The sequence below is a fragment of the Tribolium castaneum genome, chromosome 4, assembly GCF_031307605.1.
Source record: "Tribolium castaneum strain GA2 chromosome 4, icTriCast1.1, whole genome shotgun sequence".
Classification (NCBI taxonomy): Eukaryota; Metazoa; Arthropoda; class Insecta; order Coleoptera; family Tenebrionidae; genus Tribolium; species Tribolium castaneum.
The window spans coordinates 487928-509129 of record NC_087397.1 but is presented as its reverse complement, the minus strand read 5'-3'; the positions used below and the strand labels follow the sequence as shown (position 1 = coordinate 509129).

Genomic DNA, 21202 nt, shown 5'->3' with positions numbered 1-21202 from the left:
TTTTCTGTTTTTAATTAGATCAACGAGATATTGCGTAAAACTCATTCCCTTATAAAACAAGTGTTGAGTCCCTTGCTTGAAACTGCTCCATTTCGAGCAAGAGGCTGTCGAAACTACGAAAGACTATAACTTAGGAGACGAAACGAGATACAAAATTGCACCAAAAAAAAAAATAGTACGGCAGAGTAAATACGAGAGCGCTTCGAGCGTTATACCGACTCGGTACTAAAGCGTTTTAAATTAATTTAAATTCAACTAATTACTTGGGAAAAATGTAGAAATGTTGAGCAACAGACTCAGAAACACTGACGACTAAAATTTTCATGACAAACATGATTATTTAAAATTGAAAGATTTGCGCTACGTCCCGTATTTTTCAAAACGCAGCAAATACGGTTAAAGATCCAAAAAAAGTTCAGACGAAAGTTGTAGAGAATTAAATTTGACTTTTTTGTAGGAAATTTAATTCTCTACAACTTTCTTCCTAACATTTTTATTGTATCTGTAACCGTATTAGCAGCATTTTGGAAAATGTGGGACAGTGCAAATTGGTAAAAGTTTTTTTTTAAATATAGTTTAAGATATAATTTTTATCTCCCACTATTGAGAATTTAATGCTTTTATCCGCCTTGTGCTAACGTTATAAACTCATTGCTCGGTAATGAAATAATAGCGCCTCTGGCGACATTAACGCAACTATCGAAAGCGGGGACGTTTTATTTGTACGTTGTTTCGCATCCTAACTTTTAGGTGTCCGTAGTCTGAACTAAAGTCTAAATGCCCTGTGTGAAAAAAGGAGTAGGTTACAGTGGAATACTCTTTATTTAGTCGAGCCTAGTCGCTGTGAGCATTTTGATACATTATGTTACAGAAAATGCGACCTCCTCTTATCCTTATACTTAACAGTACTTAACAGCTTTTTTAATTTAACAAATAACATATTGATGGAGATGAGAATTCGAAATACAATCACTGTGTATTTGTCGTTCCTGAATAAGCAACAATTTTCGGATTGGAGGTTTTCCAAAAAGAAACAAAAAGCAACAATCACTCTCCCGATCCGAAAACTATTAGTTAAGCAGTGTTTGTTGTCCACCAAAGAACCGATTCGGCTTCGGTTTGGATGTTGCATGAGAAATTTCGGAACGTTTCAACTGATTGAAGCCGTTTCGTGTCTTTGGCGGTTGTTTTAGAGTCTCTACAACTCTGTATAACAAAGTGCGCGTACGCAGTTGCAGGTGTGGGTAGTATGGAAGCCGCGCAGTGCTCAGTTGGCTCAACTGCCAAAAAATAGCTGCTTTAATGTCAAAAGTAGGGAGAGTGGCATTTTCCCCCTCCCCACGTCACGTTTAAGGCAAATTGTTTGACAGTTGGCTGATGTGAGTGATTATATGTGAATGACAGTGACTAAATTACCTAACACCGTCACTTGGCAACTGCATATGTATGAATACATACATACAATATTTAATATCTATCGCGAGTGGATAATATTTAAAAATAATGTTTTATCCTAAGTAACAATGTGTTGGCCGAGGCCTACTTAGACTGAGTGCATACGCTACTGCAACCAACCAAACCCACTACTTTCTTTACAGAAGGACGGTCCCGGTTAGCTGTGACCTGACTGACAATGAGCGCCATTTTGGGACACAGCTCACCAGGATGACGTTTGAAAAAAAATAAGGCAAACGGACAACGTTGCAGTATTAGGATAATTCGTTAAGCTATCCTAAAGTACAGATTATTTATTTGCGAAAAAACACAATGACCGTTTGGGAAGACAATTACAATGTTTGGAGCAAATCATCAGTACGTGTACTTGGTGTTCTGCTTTGACTTGACAAGTCGCCAACGAAATTAAAAACCTGAAGTGGACAAACAAGTGTTTATTAGAGAAACGTAAACACAACAGCAGTATATAGATTAACAATCACTGTGTTATTTCCGGCGATTTTATTTATTTTACATATATTTTTTACAATCATGTTTTACGTCAGCCCAGACGACTATATTTAACTAGTTTTTAGTACAACGTTTTCTGCAATGCCAATCAAACACAATGGAAATGTTATACTTTACACTCAATGGCTAGAAACATTTTGGCACCTAAAAAAATAGTTCGACTTCTTTGAGACCTTACAAGCTATGATTGGTGTGTGGTGTGATTATACAGTTATTTGAACGAATCACGGACACGAGGGTACACCAAAATGTTTCTCAAGTAGTGTATACTCAGTTAAATCACCAATGACTTCCAATCGTTGTAGTGTCTTATAGATGACGGTCTATGTGCAGCAGCTTGCACTAATGGTAGACTGGATACGAACGAGACTTGAACAAGTCTGTAGGAAGCCCAATAATAAGAAATAACTTACAAATAACGCCAATAGAATTACATACTTTACAAAACGAACGCGCCATCTACCGCCTCCAAACGTCACACTTTGGTACCGGTAGGTGTAGATGGTTCGATGGTACTAAATCGAATAGAAAACCAAGTCAGACCCAATTTAACTGAGCATATTCTGAATACATGTCAATACAATATAGCTACATCAAAGTATTGTTTCCGAAAGACATCTGAAATAAAGTGCGTACAATTCGTCAGTAATATGTATTAGATTATAATAATAACTAATTGCACGAGTGTCTGGCACACGGCCGGAGTGACCCGAACCGTCAGTCTCTGATTATAAATAACAACATGTGAACAATTATGGGCCCGGGAAAGTCCCCGAGTCTGGTAAAGCAATAATGATCTAACACGGCAGTAGTTGTCACACGCACTGAATCCTACGTTGCCATCTTGTAGATCTACGCGCCAGGAAGATGGATATTCGTTGTAAAAATAAAATCTAGAGCACCTGTTTTCATTATATTCTTGTTTATAACAATTTGAACGTCGATAGTTCAATAGCTCTGTTTGTGCGAATTAGTGCAAAACTATCTATTATTGCAAATGTATATTATATAAATATCGAACTTGTGATCAACGTAAAACCTATCGACGTACAAAATAGATCATTTTGCGTTTTGTTTCGATTAAATGAAGTCTCTAGGTTTAGCTTGTGTCCAAACTGATGCATTCCTTCGTCACCAACACGTAGTTCACGAACAATAACTCATTTTTTAACTACGTCTTGCGTATACATCGCACTAACATTTATATACTTTTTTATACTTTATTAAACCACGTGATTTGCTTTAATTGCTATTATTGTTTAAATATTGGATTATCGACATTGTTAAAAAATATCTTCGGGGTGGGTTTGTGTAGTGACTGTTGTTTTTTTATTATTGACTCCACAGGTTGCCGAGGCCGTTCGGTTTGCCGGCCAGCCGTCAGCAATACTGAGCTTAGTGATTGTCCAACCAACAACTGAAGCCGGCCCTGTGACGGCATCGCCAAATAACAACCAGAAAAAACTCAGTTATTGTCTTGTGACTAAACCATTTCGAACATTTTCATTTGAAACAGCTGTAAATATCCATTTTTTAAAACTGTACTAATTTCTTGTATTTATTTTTTTGAATTAAATCGATCGACAATATCAATTTATTGTTTCATTTTTTAAGAAAACAACGCTTTAAATAATTAACTTGCGGCAATTAAAGTCATGAAAAAATTAACAGTACCGTACAAATTAAGACTATTTTGATGCTTCGGGTTAAGAGTTACGTTCCAGTTAACGAGTTAACCAGATGCAAGTTATGTAGTAAAAAAATTCACAGCCACGTTTTCTTATTATCTTATTTAATAAATACTTATTAGATATTAATAATTTTATAGATATACATATGAGAATTATTTATTTTTGCAATTATGCTACATTTTAGCGACATAAACATATCTACAGCTGTTTACAAAGAAAAACACCTTTTGATATTGACAATATTAATTTGGTACCCTAAAATCAGCTTTAAAATTTAAGTCTAAAATTGTGCTGGATGGAATATGTTGCATTCACTTTAATAACTGAAACGAATTTAATTAGGCAGTACTGACAAAAGCAAAAAATAGATGGTTATTGAGATTTATGAAGTAAAACTAGAAAAATTAACCACTGTTTATGCATAGTTTAGATGAAAAGACACCAATTATAAAATTATTTTTACCGCACAGTATTTAGCAAATAATTTTTACTTTAAAATGAAACCTATTTAAAAAAACATATAACAAGATATTACAAACAGATTACGATGTATTTTACGCTATCAATAATAAAATAAAAAAATTAGGCTTAACTGCAGTTAGGCCTTATTGCATTTAATGTAATTTTATTGATGTGTACCTACATTTTAGTGTAGAATTGGATGCTAATAAAAAAACTTGAAGTTGTTTTTTCCTTGTTTAAAGATGCCTTAAGCGATATCTAAGTACGAGATTTATTTTTGATTTATTTTTTTTAGCTATTTTAGAATTCTTATTCATATACTCGTACGTGTCCCTACCTACAAATAAGAGTAAGAGACAGATATTTACTTTTTGCTGCAATTAACATTAACACTTTTTCATTCTGGTTCAAATGCTTTTATTAAAAAAAAATTAATTCTAGTTTTGTTTTTTTCCAATTGTGAATTTTGTGTTTTTTCCGTTTTTAACGTCACAACTATTTCGTATTTCAAACTAAAAAATGTAAGATTCACTATCATAATGTCATGAAGTCATAATACAGCGTGTCTCACTTAAGACTTTCGCGTAAAATATCTCAATTATTTGTCAACTGATTGTTATGAAATTTAGAATGCATATATTTTAAGAGGTGGTCTTTCAATTAGGAGCAAAAATTGACCTCAAATTAATAAATGTAATTCTAAAACACGTTTCTTTTATTTAAAATTATGCCAAATTTCCACTGGATCATTAAGCCCTGAAAAATAGATGGCCAGTAGGGGTGACCAAAATTCAGTGGTAGTGCGCATCTGTTTCATAGGAATCTACGCTTTTGCATCTGTAGTCACGTTTAACAATTTTTTTTCATGGAAAACAAACTTTCAAGGATAGGTTTTTTCTTACAGCATTTTTTATTGACGATGAATTTTTTTAATATAATTAATTACGTTGTTGCATTAACTGGATTTTAAAATTCACCTTCTAAAATAACTGTATTTTAAATTTCATAAAAATCCATTGATAAATATTTGAGATATCAGGCTCGAACGTCTTAGGTGAGACATCCTGTATAGTGTATAACAGACTTGGGCTGTTGTCGAAGTAGAGTTCCCCCGTGTAGCGTGTGAGTGGTGAAAAATAGCAATGTTTTAATGAGGGATATGTACTTGTTCATTTGAAAATGAATGATGCCAGTACTGCCCCAAGTGCATGAGCTTAGTGTGACGATGTTCCCGTCTCAGGGCAGCCCTTAATCAAATACAAAAGCGTGTGTATTGTGCGACCCCTAGTTCGCCGAGGCCTTGTCCGAACAACATGAATTGAGTGTAACAAACAACTTCAGTTCGCTAACTAGAAAAACCGTAAACTCGGCGTCCGAGTGACCCTGTAAAGAGAGCGTATTGCTGGCGGCGGCAGTAACCGTGCGAGGAGTTGAAGCCACCATCAGACACTGTCCACGCTGGCGTAGCGCTCGCCGAGCTCCTCGCACACGTGGTGCGGGGGCCGTCTGGAGGCAGCCGACGGGACGGGCAGCTGCAGGGGGCGGTGGACGCCGCGTCGACGCCGCCGCCGCTTCCGGTGACAGAGCACGCACAGCGTCACCAGCACGAAGAGGATGGCGGCGATGGCGCACACGTACACCAGAGTGTGGTCCTCCTGGGGCGCCTCCACCATGCCTGCGCACACCGAGCAACCGGCTGAGGACGCTGCCCAAGCTAAGGACTAGCACAATGATGGGGCGAAGGCATGCACGAAATGGGGTGACATGAGCCAGCGGTAAGTAGAGTAAGAGAGTAATAAGACTCACGTGAGCGTGAGAGTAGCATGCTGTTCGGGGGGGCATCACGCCAGCCACAGCATCGGCAGCGTCGCCAAGAACAGTGGTGGCAGGAGGATTTGCGGACGCGACCCGCCTGATTCACCTGCACAACAACACCGACCTGCCACCACTCGCTCACAGATCAACAGATAAAGAGACACGTGCACGGAAATTCTACACTTTCAGCTGAACTTTGACAACTTTTCTTCAATTTCAACAAAAAATAACTTGGCAAATTTTGAATACTGTGAAAATATAGCTAGCTATTCTACTAATAATTTTCTTTCTTTCAAATTGTGACTCTCCCTTTAGTTTTACGTATAAGTTCTCTCCTGCACAGAATTAAATAAATGAGTTTTAATTTATTTACTTAATCCTATACAAGATCCCACAAAAGAAAAAAAATGTCCTAAAAAAAATATGATTTTTTTCTAATAAACAAGGATAGTCTTTGGCCCTGATCTGCATTCGTCTTTTGCATCAACTTTTTTTTCAAATTTTTGTGACACGTAGCTCGAAACCATAATTATATCAAAACTTTTCGAATAATATATTCAAATACCATTTTGGGTATTTTTTGGCGAAAGTTTGCCAAAGACCAAATAATTGCATTTTTGAACGAAAAATTTGCTAATATAAAAAATTGCAAAGTTGTATAATTTTCGATCCAATTTACTGATTTTTTCAACCCATTCGGCGAAATTTAGAGCTCAATAAACGGTCAAAAGTGCAAATAATGCTTCATTTTTTTGATAATCTTAAAATTTTTCGTGTATTTTTTGGCGAAATTTTTCGAAACAATGTGTTTCCAAATGAAAATGGACTGAAATATCCGAAATTTATATGTTTTCATCCAATTTAGTGATTTTTTGGCTGATTATTGAGAAATTTTTCAAAATAATTTCGCGTTTTTGGATGAAAAACTTTCAGAATACAAGCCGAAAGTTGTAGTTTTTCTTAAAAACGTGTTTAAGCATTTCAAAAAGCTTGAAAAGGCAAAAATGACACCACTTTGATTAATTTTTGACTAAAAGTTTGCTAAATTCTAAATAATTACGTGAAGCATGAAAAAAAATGTTGTAATATAATAATTCAAAAATTAAAAAATAATATCTGTAATAATTTCGTTCCAATTCATTGATTTCTTGAGCCTTGTCAGCGAAATTTAGCGATTTTAAAACTCAATAAACGTTAAAATATGCAAATACTGCTTCTTTTTTTGATATTTCAAAAAAATTTCGGGTAGTTTTTTGTGAAATTTTACAAAAGAACTGTGTTTCCCAATGAAAATAGACTAAAATATCCAAAAAAATCAATAATTTTTGCTGATTTTTTGGAATTTTGCGAAATAATTGCGTTTCCGAAAAACGAGGTAAAACGCTTGAGATAGCAAAACATTTTTTGACTAACATTTGCACTTTTCCACACTCAAAACTTGCAATTTCTCACCGAAATTTGCAAAATCTTGTGCACAAAGTGTTTTTTATCTCGGTTTTGCTTAGAAAAAATGCATTATCCCGATTTTGTTGCACAAATTGCTATTGATTCTCAACTTATTTTGAGAAATTCTTCAAAATAATCGCATTCATGGTTAAAGAACGGTTGAAAGAGAAAAAATATATTGATTTTTCAGCTCAAGTTTTGTTCTGTTTTCCCAAAAACCTCACTTAAGCGGTCAAAGAAAGCAGAAATAACACCATTTTATTAAGGGGATTCAGTTTGCTTGTTTTCATAATTTATTTATTAAAGTTCAGCTGAAATATTTGCTAGATTTTTATTTGAATAAAATGTACACGTGTTCTCCGGTTTCACCATTAGATTGGTTGCTCATAATAGAAACATAAAAAGTGCTTTATTATTACCGTGAGAAGTATCATTATGTGCAACTAACCCATTAATTAAATTACTACATTTTTAAATTTATTGATTCTACTGTTACATAAATATGAAAGTCTCTGAAACATTTAGTGAAAAACGGTCGGGACATAATTAGGCATTGTTAAAAAAAAACTAATTTAAAATTATTTTTGTTACAAATGCCTAATTAGTCCGGCCAAAGCAACCAATAGTGTTTTGCGACTTGAGACAATTTACAGCAACACAATAAAGAGGAAATGAATTCCCTATAACAGAGCCCTGTTTTGTCAACATAAAATAAGCATGCACTATCAACCCCAGCAATAAACCTATTCAAATGTCGCTAGTGAGTGTTGCGAAAAAGTAAAAGAAAGCCTGAATAGGTGTGTTACTATAGGACAGATTTTACTGAAAAATCGTTTGCTTATAATGCAAATTTGGAATAAGATACCATATTATTATAGTAACCATTGCGTCACTCACAGTCGGCTTCATCAGAATTATCGTCAGCTCCGCAGTTGTTGACCATGTTGCACCTCAGTTTGTCCGGAATGCAGAAATCGTTTTTCTTGCACTGAAACTCTTCACAGCTCGGCCCCTCCTGCACCTCCGTCCACACCACCTTAAAACCCTGTGCTCCCACAGCCTTGTCCGCCGTTACAAAACTACAAAACACGAGTTGAGGAAGAGAAATGGCAAAAGTGCCAAGTACCTAAATCGAACCGCATTTGAGGTGGAAAGGTATTGCCATTTGTCTCCCGGTGATTTCTCGCCGCACAGTTCAATGGGCGCAGTTGATAAGTCCGTCCAGAGCCTTAGAACGGCAGCTGGACATCCTCGGCCTGGAAGAATTTTTTGTGCATCGTCAGAGACACGGAAGACAAGTACAAAGTCTATTTGGCTGAACCCCGCAACACTTCTCCAACTTGTCTTTTAAGTGGTCTTTTATGGAGTTGAACACTTGAGATTACTGTTTGAACTAGTAAAGACGGCAACTAATAACGTCAAACGTAGCTCTCGTAATTTAACAAACTTCCCCATTTACTATTAACCGCAAACTCAAACAACTCCGCGTCCTTTGCATCGACCAATATGAATAGTTTATACGAGCAGTGGAACTTTAAAAAGCTTCCCTACATTACCTAATTGCTTTCCCGTTTTGAACGACTGTCTGATTTTACGAATCCACGGCAAAAAAAATTAAGACAGTTGAGAAAATATCCAGAAGTTTTTCCATCAAAATTAATATCAAAGTTGCATTTAATTAGTTTTCGTAAGTAAGTTTTAAGGACTGTATTGAATATTTTTAATTTTGGCACAATGGGCCAAAAGTCTAGCCAAGTTCCATATTTTAAACATTTTACAGTCAGATAAAACAACTACATTTGACCTGAATGTGTTTTTTCAATTTTATGCCAATTATTTTTTCTTCGTGAAAATACCACGGCTATATTTAAAAGGATAATAGGACAATAGGTTTGGTCTTGCATAGTTGGCAGTGCAGTCGGCCTCAATGTTCTACTTGCACTTGTCTTTTTTTTTAATTTTTTGAAATAGTTATTTGAAACTTGCATTAAGAATGAGTCGCTGGTGGTATACAGAGTGTCCTGCGAGGTAGTGCAATGTTTAATAACCACAGATCATCTGTATTTTTTTGTGGAATTATTAGACTAAAAATTACTCCAAAAATTGTTGGAAAACTGAAATTAGAAAATAGTGGCGCAACAAAAAAATTAAAAATTTGGGAAATAAAGAAACTAAAAAGTTGAAATACTGAGAATAAACTAGAAAACTGTGAGATTGAAACACTAAAAAAACCATGAGATTGAAAGTTATAACTAAAATGTTAAAAAAATTGCGAAACAACTGAGTTTTTGCCGAAAAACTTGCGAAACGTTTGAGTTTGAACACGAACTAATTTCTAAAATTAAAAGTAATATAAAACTTGAAATTTTCTTAGAAAACAGTGAAATTCTGAATGATTTAGCCGACATTAATAAGGTAATCAAACTGCAATTTTTTGTTCAATAAAATCTACACTGTTCGTTTGGAAAAATTAATAATAACAATAGTTGTAATAAACAAAATAGGTAAATTTTTAAAATCAAAATTAACAATTGGCAGATTGCAATTTTGAAAATTTTATGTAATTTATTTGTTGATTCCAAAAATTAAAGCTGATACAAAAATTTTATAACTGAAAAACTATAGTAATTAAAAAAAGAAACACTAATAAATTAAAACCATAGATTCTGGTTAAAAAACAATACAATAAGAGAATGAAATGTTAAAAAAATTAAAAACTGGAATACAAGAAAACTAAAAATGTTTAAAATTCTAAGTGACTGAAATTGTGATAATTAAAAAATTATGAAACTGCAAAATAATAATAACTTTAATAAGATGAGATAGTGAATCCACAAATTGAGGAAATGAATAATATGGGACATTATGAGGTGTTACATTTGGTAACGTCCATACATTTATTAGCCAAGCTTGAAGTGGGTAAATTTCATCATTTATACTCTGTGATAATTAATTGAAAATTAGACAAAAAATTACAAAAAAACACTTTATTGAATTGTATAAAAAACCATGCAAATTATAAATAGTCTTGTTGTAGTAAAACTAGTTTGATAATAAAAAATAAAACAATATTTCGTCAAAAAATTTGACTGTTGTTATTTTTTTGTGTGTTCCGTCACCGAATAAAATAATAAAATGCGAAAAGAAACATTCGATGTGTTTAGAAAAAAATAAAAAAAATTGATCAGTTTATTTTCAATGCTTAAGACATCTTGTATATTTTGATTTTTGTCATTTTTAAAAATAAAACATAATTATGAGAAGATAATCTGAAATTGCTGAATTGTTGGCTTACCTACGGGGTCTCCTTCGACGGCAAACCTCTCAAAATTGAGCATAATCTTGTATCCGGGCCTGACGCTGACATACCAGTTGCAGCTTTTGGACGATAGGCCCTTCGTAGGGCCCTCGTAATCCCCCGGAAACTTGGGACTGGTGATGACCCCCGAATCCAAATTACTCACATTTCCCCCACAATCCCCAAAAATAGACTTGGCCGTTTCAAAACTATACCGCGCCTTAAACCCGCTATAAACGCCTTCGGAATCCGCATGCAGAATAATCTTCAACCCCATGGCACCACGATTCGACTCGATGGGTCCCGGAGCCGTCATCCCACAATACCGTCCGACGATTTTTTCCGTGCCGTCTCGGTAAATGTTGTACACTTCTAACCAGTCTTCTTGGCATACGTATGCTCTAAAAAATTGGATTTGCATTCATGTGGCAACAGTTTTGGGTGCTTTTACCCATAGGAGCCAGTCGTAGAATTCGCAGAGTCGGCACGAACTTTGAAATTATCAAAAACTAGAGTCACCTGCTCGTTATTGGTGCCCAAAAACGAGTAGGTGCAGTTGGTGTCACTGGGGTAATTGGAGGGGTATCTGGGCGAGTTGAATTCGCCTTTTTTCTTGCTAACGCTGCGGTAGGTGAACGTGCAACTGCCGTCGGGGGCAGCCGTTCCAGGAATTCGATATTCTGTTAATAATTGTATCAAGGAATTGTAAAAAATTGAGTAAATTGTGAAAATACCAGTCTCAAATGTGTAGTTTGCTTTAAAACCCCGACCCATGAGTTCCCCACTACTGAAGACCATGACAAGTCGAGGACCATCGGATACCACAACGGCAGGTTTGCTCACATCGCCGCACATTTCGTAATCGAATTTGTCGTACGAGTCTGTCGTTTCTTGTCCTTTTAGGTAGATTTTTAAATAACCGTCTGAGCAGCTGCAACAGTAAAATATTTGTGACACTACCACTTTTATCTTTTCATTATTTTTTTATCAATTCACTTATTTTGAAAATTTTCTCGAAAAAGTTGAACTATTTTGATCCATACCTATGCAAAATGACTCGGGGAATCGATTGGCATCAAGAAAATTGCCAAATTCGCAATAGTTTTTTTAGTTATGAATTTTTTAAAATTTTACCAATTTTTGCATTTAGCAGCAGTTTGCTCGAAAACTATTAATCGGAGAACAATAATCTTTTTTTAAAAAAAATAGATAATTTAAAGAGCTTTCCAACGATAATACACTTCATGGGGTTATCTCAAATAGTTCCGGAGCTACTGCTCGAGAAATGTTCCGGGTACCCAAAACCGACAAAAACTGCGACGAAAATTGAAAAAATCAAACATCAAAAAATCGAACATATGGACTTTTTGTGGACTTTTAACAACTTTTGTGGATTGTTAAGACATGTAGAAGTCCATAAAAATTTAATGGAGTGAGTTTAAAAAAAAAAAAATTTCACCTCTTTGAAGGGAAGTGTACTCAGGAAATTTTAGCAAAAAAATTGAAAATTTTAAATCTCGTGAAAAGTTGGTATAATACAGAAAATGAGCCGCTGAGTTCACTGGAACAAACAACATTGCTCTACGACTTTTAGTTTTTGAGTTATAAATTTTTTGAAAAATAACTTGGCGCATCCACCATTTTTCAAATTAAAATAAAATAAATTACGGCAATACTATTCGAAAAAGTGGAACTATTTTAATCCTTGCTCATGCAAAATGATCCGGGGAATCGATTGGCATCGAGAAAATTGCCAAATTCCCAATAGTTTTTTGGTTATTAATTTTTTTTAATTTTAATAAATTTTTCCATCTATCTGCAATTTTCTCGAAAACTGTAAGTCAAAGAATAATGATTTTTTTTGAGAAAGATAGATAATTAAAAGAGCTTTCCAACAATAGTACACTCCATAGGGTTATCTCTAATAGTTCCGGAGTTATTGCTCGATAAATGATCCGGCTACTGGAAATTGACCAAAATCGCGTTAAAAATTGAAAAATACAAACGTAAAAAAATATCGAACATATGGACTTTTTTTGGGTTTTTAACAACTCTAGAGGGATGTAAGGGCATATAAAAGTTCAAAAAACTATGATAGAACGAGTTTTAAAAAAAATAATTTTTTCACCTTTTTGAAGGTAAGTGTATTTCAGGAAATTTTAGGCTAAAAAATTAAAAATTTTAAATCTCGTGAAAAGTTGGTATAATACTGAAAATGAGCCGCTGAATCCACTGGAAAAAACCGTTTTGCTCTACAACTTTTAGTTTTTGACTTATGAATTTTTTGAAAAATAACTTGGCGCATCCACCATTTTTCGAATTATAATAAAATAAATTACGACAATACTATTCTAAAAAGTGAAATTATTTTGATCCATATCTATGCAAAATGATCCGGGGAATCGATTGGCACGGAGAAAATTGCCAAATTCCCAATAGTTTTTTAGTTATGAATTTTTAAAAATTTTACCAATTTTTGCATTTATCTGCAATTTTCTCGAAAACTATAAGTCGGAAAACAATGATCTTTTTTGAGAAAAATAGATAATTAAAAGAGCTTTCCAACGATAATACACTTCATAAGGTTATGTCTAATAGTTCCGGAGTTATTGCTCGATAAATGATCCGGATACCGGAAATTGACAAAAATCTCGACAAAAATTGATAAAAATCAAACATATGGACTGTTTTGGACTTTTATCAACTGAAGTGAGTTAGTTGTAAATGCATAAAAAGTCCATAAATCTTTGCTAGAGTGAGTTTTTTTTGAAGGTGAGTGCCTTGACCATTAAAATTTTAAGTTGGGAAAAGTATATAGAATTGGACGCAAGTCGCGCCTTGCGGCGGTATAAAAAAGCCAATAAATCGCTCATGTATCTCCCAAATCCCAAATTGAGTGTTGAAAACCACGTAATATCTGCAGCAAGTGGTAACTAAAGTGGATGTTATTTAGAAGCGTCCATTAATCAAACGTAGCCATTAAGAAAGCTTCTGCCCCAATATTTTTCCTTAATCACCTGTGTGTGCTTTTTTACGTTTGTCAGTTTTGCAGCGATTATTCGCCAAACACGATCAAATTCAAATTATGACAACAACACACTAATGTATCGTTTTAATGTGTTGCTCAAAGTCGGATTTTTGAATGTAAAAGTTTACGATATGGGAAAGTATGATGAGATATGAAGCATAGTGTGTGCGATATTAAATATTAAACCAGATATCCGAGCGCATTCCTCTTGAAAGCGTATGGCAATATCGGAGGAGAGCAGCTCGTAACTCGGTTGTCTCGCCAGTAAGAAATCAATGTTGGCATGGTTGAAGTGCCACACCATTATCAGCGTACATTACTCGGAAAGCGAACTCGCTACGCGAACACCTGGGGCTCCGGCTTAACAAACGATAAACCGACTATTAACCGACGGATTCTCAGACTGCAGATACGCCAAACAACGATATGGAAAATTTCACAACGAGGAGCAGAAAAAAAAATTATCCAAACCTTATTAAATGATCATTACTAGAGCAGTATCTGTGTTTGCTAAACTATTGATATTTTGAAAAAAAAATATATTGTTTCGTTTGGATCGATGTTGTGTAAAACTGTGCACTTACTCTCCTTTCGGTCCTTTCGGTATTTCAAACATCACGAACTCGAGTCTGACTCGTTCCAGATGTTGGGAATCCTGCATGCCGTAGATGAAGTAACGACAGACCAGTTTGGGCATGTAGGGAAACGGGTAGTTAGGACTGAACACGAACCCGCTGGATTCCTTTTTGCTCAAGATTTTCTGGTCGCACTCGGTGCCACGTATGTGTTCACCGTCGTTTTTACTTATAAAGTCTGGAGAAAAAAGCAAGTAATTTAGTGTCTCGCTAGGTATAAAGAAGCGATCAAAATGCCTAAAGTGGCATAATAATGCAGTCACGAATGTCATCTACAGGGTGGTGCGTCTAAACCCCACATTTGAAAGTTCTAATAAAGATATTTTTTGAAAAGTGGTATGTGTACCACCTCTAATCCAAAAACGCATTAAAAATATAGCTTTCCATTGAAAATAACGAAGTTGAAAGCGACTTCCGGTGTAACCGGAAGTGACACCATCTTCTAATGGTTGTATAAAAATTGTCAGATAACTATCATTATTAGAATTAGCAATAATTCTAGTGTGGGGTTTAGAGGGAACAGCCTGTATATCGTATTGGATTAGGGTTCGCGAAGTAGAAAAATTTGCCGGATTTAAATGTAAATTCCGGGCCTCCAGATTTGAATATCATACGGAGATTTGGGAGCGGATCATTATTTCCTGCTCATTTTTCACGCTGAACTAGCGCGTAAAGTAGGTGAAAATTCCTCGGTTTCTTTATTTTCAACAAACCTAATTTGGTAAAAGAGTTTGAAAACTCAAAGATGCCCTTAAAGCCTCTATTCTGAGTATTGGCAGTGCGTGGGAGGGTGACGAACGTAACTAGAAGAGAAGACTCGGACGAGTAGATGACGAGATTGCGCTGCTGACCGCAGTAAGTGCCTATTACAGCCGAACTGTTGTCCTGACCGTCGTACACCTTCACGTAATCGAACGGACAACTGCAAAAAACGCGTTAAAAAACGCATTAAGGGCCGTAAAAGTGACTTACTGAGGACCGCCGAAGAAGAGATCGAAATCTCGGAATTCCAAGCGGATCCGCTGACCAGGCACTCCGAGGAACTGATAGCTGCAAAAAAGGGCCTTGGGGTAGGCGCCCGGATAAGTAGGCGACAAAATCACTCCCGAAGGCTTCACTCCGCCCTTCACCAGGAAACTGCACGGGCTGCCCGCTACCGGGACACCCACCTCGTACTCCGCTGAAAAAACCTTCCTTCAGAACTCAGCAAATTAAAAAAATGTTTCGCTTTCAAAACTGGTACTACGTCATTCCGCCCTATAATTTGATAATGTTGGTCTTTTATTCTCCCTTGTGTCGCAATTTCCTCGTCTCGCTCTATAATTTTTCCACATCCTGTTGAGTTTTGCGTGCCAAAGCATAAATTTGTATATACTCCTCGGCGCTCCCTAAGTGACATCATTAAAAACACAAAGAAAATCAGATGCCTGTGCACACAAAAGCAATCGACCTCCAATCCACCCCCACTTTTTCATTTCGCCCCCACCGAAAGAAATTTATTAAAAATTACTAGATTTTTTGAGAACACTTACAGTCATTGATAAATGCGTATCTGCCGGTGAAGAGGTCGCTCGTTGAGACGTTCTTGTCGGTGTAGAAGGCGAGCGCGATGGCCCGGTACAGCGAGACCCTTCTCCTGGGTCTGATGGGTCCACAGTACCGCCCACCAAACGGGGAGTTGATCAGCTCGGCGGCGTCGGGTTGGACCACTTCGGAATAGACATCCATGTACTCATGGACACAGCTGTGCGAAAAAACGACGTCAAAATCCACACAAATAAAGCCAACATTTGCGAAGAAAGCAGCATGCACATCATGCAAAAGATCGCTTTATCAAACTCGCTTTTTTTAGAAAATTTAATCCGACGAAGTTTGACAATATTTCATTCGGTTATTAATTCACTTATTGCATGTGAGAAAATATTGGACGACCATTATGTTATATTTCATCGTAACTGATTACCTGTCAATAATCGTTGCGGCTATCTAAACAGATGATCGTGTCGTGATTCCGCCAAAACTGAACTTTTGCCCATTTATTTTTTCGATACAACGCCTATTTATCTGCCAAATTGTTGATCAATTTTTCTCCTAAATAATAAAAGCAATAACGAGGCTGCTCCAAATACAACTCGTTAATTTTTGGATAAAAACAAGGCAACCTACCGTACTAATTTATAATAACTGTAAGCAATGCAATAATTCAGATTATTTTACAAAATTTCCTCAAACAATATCAAAAAGAGTTTTTTTTGAGCGCTTAAATACGTATTTGGAGTAATGACTCAGTTTTTGATAAAGAAAAATCAGGTCAAAAATGCTTTTTTCAAATTTTTAGCACGTTTTCGTAGCAAAAATACAAATATGCAAAATAAATTTTGAGAAAAGTTTTATGCCACTTAACAGAAAAATTATAATAAAAAGTGAAAAATGTTCATAATCTACTAATACATAATAAAAAGCAATAATGCATAATTGAATTGAAAAGATGATAAAATTTGAGCTTGAGTTAAGTTTATATTAAAATACGACTCTATAATAATAGTTCATGCAGCACAATAAAATGACACTGATTCAGTATGACACATGTAAACGTCGTGCACAATACATACCAAATCCAATAAAAGAGTCATACGATACCAATTGAGAATTTAGGAAAATGGAAAATCTAATTAGAGCAACATAAAAGCAGAAAAGGAAAAAAATTCCAGGTCTCATGCATTTTTTCTTTTCAATTTATGATGCAAATTGAGTGAATTTAAAAGAGGTCACGTTTTATAATAAAATTTTATTATTTGTTTTAAGAAGGAATTTATGAAAATAATGAAGTGGTGGAGTGGAGAAGTTTCGTTTTACATTCAGGAATTTAGTTTGAAGTTTACTTAACACCTGTTTAAAATTTAAATCATTGAATGAAAATTCGCAAGCCAAGCTTGTAGTGTCGAACATAAATCTTTCGATCCTCTCTGCCGCGAAAAGGTCAGCACAGGGTCAGCCATAGTTCAAAGTTTAGTGTTTTCAATAACAAGTTTTGCGAAAAGTCGCTTCGAACTGTAACTTAATCACAAGTTTGCCAGCTGTCCGTTCACCTACCTGTCCTACAACCGGCTTAAAAATTGCATGAAAGCACACATACACAGATAGATAGATGTGTTGAGAGAGAAAAAGCAGTGCTAGGGTGCGAACTAAGGAAGGCAAACACACAGAACCAGTTGGTACTCACGCTGGGAGGTCTCCCACGGCAGCTCCACTGTGGCAGCGGCAACGGCAACGGCAACACAAGAACGATCAGTCAACGGCACGTGCCACGCCACTGGCAATCCGCACGTGCAACGCACTTCTAACACGCACTCTGCACGGCTAACGACAAGCTCTCGAGCTTTGTGATGCATTAGGCGGAGATTTAACAGGCAAATGCACCGGAAATGGCGCTCTCAGCGCAAATCGAACGAGATTCCAGTGATTTATCGGGAAACAAGCAGACCTATAACTAGAGATCGGATTTTTAGAAAACAGAAATCATGAACGAAATTTAAAAAAAACAGCAAGAAAAAAATTCTGTAGACCAAAACTCTAGTGTTGAGAAAAACTCTTGAAAGTTTCCGAAAATCCGGTCTCTACTATAACTGCAAAATTCTCGCCCGGCGCATCCACCATTTTTGCACCGAAAGCTTTTCGTTTCCCTTTCGCTCAGACGCGCCTTGGTCGCGTAAACTCTCAACATTTACAAACCGTCCTATATTACAAACTGCCGATTACCATGGCACAACCACAAATACAAATGCGTTGTGTTGCTACACCAACAACTACGATTAGAAGCCCAATAAGTTACAATTCAGTACAGCCTACAGCCTAGACCGACCACTCCATAGGACGGTGTTGGTGTTCACAATCATCACCTCGACGCTCTATTTCAAGTTTGGCAAAATAGAGCCCGAATGTACAGTTGGGTGGAAAAAAGCGTTATCTTAGTTAAAGGACGTTCCACCGAACTGTACTTTGGAATTACGACAGTGTACTCTCACAGTTTGGGGTGTTTACGTACTCAGGTGGTGCCCCTCTGAGGTTGAACGAAGTGAAGACGATCTCAACACGCTGGCCAAGACCAGCCAAGAAAGTGTAAATGCACTGGCGCGAGTGTCCTCGAAGATTGACGAACTCTGGTGCTTGGAAGGTGCCGTTCATTGGACCTCCTGGTCTGCTTACGAATGTCTGGTCACACTCTGAAGCAAAATCGAATGATGAATGATCAAGTGCAAGGTTTAATGAACATTCAGCCGACCGCAGAGATTATGTATTTTCACACTAATGCACCTCAAGTTTGAGCAAATCTCATTTGCATGATGAAGGAGATCGTATCTGGGAGAATTATTGTGAGTTGCATTAAAGTGTTTTGGACCGGTGCCATTGTAAACGATCAATGGCCGTTTTGGACGGACGCCATGGGAATGTTACATTGGATGAAAAGTATAAAAGTATCGTTCGTTATTATTCCGGTGGTTTGCTATACATAAATTTTACTCAGTAACGACTTTTATTGATATATTTAGACACTTTCACATATGGGATTTTAAGAACAGAACGAGCTCCCCAAATGCGCAACTTTGATAAAAAAGATGCTTTGATATATAATTAAAATACATGATTCGGTTTAAATTTAATATATTTTTTGTCAAGAGTTTTTGGGAGAGGATAATCATTTAATTAAAGGAATTCATTGGATTCTAAAATTTACATACATTGCCTTGTTGGCGATAACATAAAATACAGACGTACTACAACTGTAGAATATTTTTTGAAGTGTAATTTTCTAGTTCCTGGTAGTTTAGAAAATGGAAATCGGTAAGTAAATTAATTGAATTTTTTATTTTTATAACTTTTGCTGTCCCGTCCGTTATCGCAAACATAAAATGTTCCACTGTCTAATTTTAATATTGTTAAAAGCTTTAATAATTAAGACCTGTCTGAATAAATTTTTAGAGCTATTTTCACACACAAGATTTTTTGTCCCGTCCGTCATGTGTGGGAAAAAAATTAATTAATCAGAAGTCGTTGCACATTGCCTTATTCTTTGGTTTTATTATTGGAATCAATGCCTTTTAAATTAACATAATGTTTTACCGATTTTCAGCGATAAAAATGTGAGGATTTTTTGTGTCCCGTCCGTCATTAATAACTTCCTCTAAAATTTGAAATAAAATCTAAGAATTTGTGCAGTGTCTCGTCCGTTAAAACTGAAAACTTTTAGTTTTGTTTCATCATCGAAAAAAGTTTCATATTGTTTGATGACCACTGTGTTTATTAAAATTACTATTCTACGGTAATTTATTATTGCAAATGTTCAATGGAGCTCAATTATTCATATAATAATGCGATTGTTGAGTGCTCTGCATTTGTGGCGGGATTTAGTTGGACAGAGTGATTATTTACCAAATTCGTTCATTGTAGTAAAATTCCAAAAATATCACAAACAGTTTCAATATTTTTCCCTATTTCTTTGTTATAACTGTATTAATTAATTTCGTAAAAAATCCCTTTTGTTTTTTCAAAACATGTGTTGTAACATAGAAAATAATACGCACCGTCTGCATGTGCGATTATAAAAGCCTATTCAGAAATGCTATTCATCATTCCCGTAGCGAACCGTTCCATTTGTCTTTGTCCTCGCTTTTTAATTGTAAAAAATGAAATTTTTCTGGAATATGCTTCTAGTAGTAGATGAAAAAAAGTTTAGCGTCCGCTTTAATGCCGCTTATCCCTTGCATAATTTGACTAGGTGTGAATATCTCGAAACAAAAGATTTGCATGCAGACTTAAATTCATTTAAACTTTTAATACGTTTTAACAAGAAAACTTTTGCGTTTTATGTCATGTAAAATAAAATTGCCTTGTCGGAGATAAATGGCGATTTAAAGATGTTCCGAAACTTTAGACTGATTTAATTTTTTCGGCTCGGCTTATTATGGTGTTGATTGTGGAAGTGCTACCATCAAGTAGTTTCAGGGTTGTTGCAAAATCGTTTTAATTAAAGCGGTTGAACTCATTGAAATTCCGGGTTGTAGCAAGAAGCAATATAGGAAGTTTCATGTATAGCCTGTCAGTGATCAAGGGTGTAACCGGGTCACGTGTGAAGGAGGCGTGGCTGATATTTTAAATATCGAGCAGAAATGATCGGGTTTAAGGCGACAGTCGCGAAATTGCTTCCACAGCCAAACACCAGAGGGCCACTTTAAGCTTCCGCGGCGCCAGCTATTCGATATATTTAAGTAATTTTCAGGATGAAGAGCATTCCTCTTGGATGTACTGCTGGTGGAGAGCAGAAATGCGCTTACCCACACAATTTCCCCAAAATCTTAACGCCTAGAATACCTATGGCAATGCTGTACAGCACAGATATGTCACACTTTTAGCCATACTGCGGAATAAATGCTTCAAAAAGTTTAAATCACTCGCACATTTTTGCCAGATTAATTCGAAACGTACTTTTAATTAGTTAAAACAGAGCTTTTGCGAAAAACATAAGCGCTTTTCACTCAAGTCGATAGTTGCGAACAGATTTTAACTTCCAAACAATCATTTTATGAACAAGTACCATCATTCGTACTTGCTTTATTGTGTTTATTACAGTGAAATAACAAGCTCCGAATTGCTAGTAGTTAATGTAACAAGTGGGGTGCAAATAATAGTCAAATAATGGGATAATGTCAGAAATAGTTATAATTTATTGTTGTAATGTTCAGGAAGATAGGGAAGGGTGGCGTTAAAACGCAATTATTACTTTTCGGTCGTAGAAAAAATTAGAGTGATTTCGTGAATTTTGCCCGGCGCATCCACCATTTTTGCCCGTTCAAAATTTGAAAGA

The 21202-nt window shown here is 35.9% G+C and overlaps 1 protein-coding gene across 6 annotated transcripts in view; it reads right to left on the bottom strand.

The window, feature by feature from the left end:
* Positions 1 to 803: 803 nt before the first annotated feature.
* Positions 804 to 21202, bottom strand: part of LOC662433 (uncharacterized protein) — a 45373-nt gene continuing 24974 nt past the window's right edge. For 2 of the 6 annotated variants that reach the window (XM_008192265.3, XM_015977405.2), the window contains exons 4-15: positions 18386 to 18563; positions 17564 to 17590; positions 15873 to 16084; positions 15313 to 15520; positions 15054 to 15262; positions 14290 to 14518; positions 11412 to 11608; positions 11129 to 11357; positions 10675 to 11078; positions 8506 to 8635; positions 8277 to 8458; positions 804 to 5793 (exon numbers count right to left, since the gene is read on the bottom strand). In XM_008192265.3, coding sequence (XP_008190487.1) covers positions 5561 to 5793; positions 8277 to 8458; positions 8506 to 8635; positions 10675 to 11078; positions 11129 to 11357; positions 11412 to 11608; positions 14290 to 14518; positions 15054 to 15262; positions 15313 to 15520; positions 15873 to 16084; positions 17564 to 17590; positions 18386 to 18563 — 2438 coding nt within the window. In that variant the 3' untranslated portion in view covers positions 804 to 5560. Of the gene's footprint in view, positions 5794 to 5924; positions 6058 to 8261; positions 8459 to 8505; positions 8636 to 10674; positions 11079 to 11128; positions 11358 to 11411; positions 11609 to 14289; positions 14519 to 15053; positions 15263 to 15312; positions 15521 to 15872; positions 16085 to 17563; positions 17591 to 18385; positions 18564 to 21202 lie in introns of all 6 variants that reach the window. The other 4 variants (XM_015977407.2, XM_015977408.2, XM_064356028.1 and 1 more) reach the window with 4 other exon arrangements.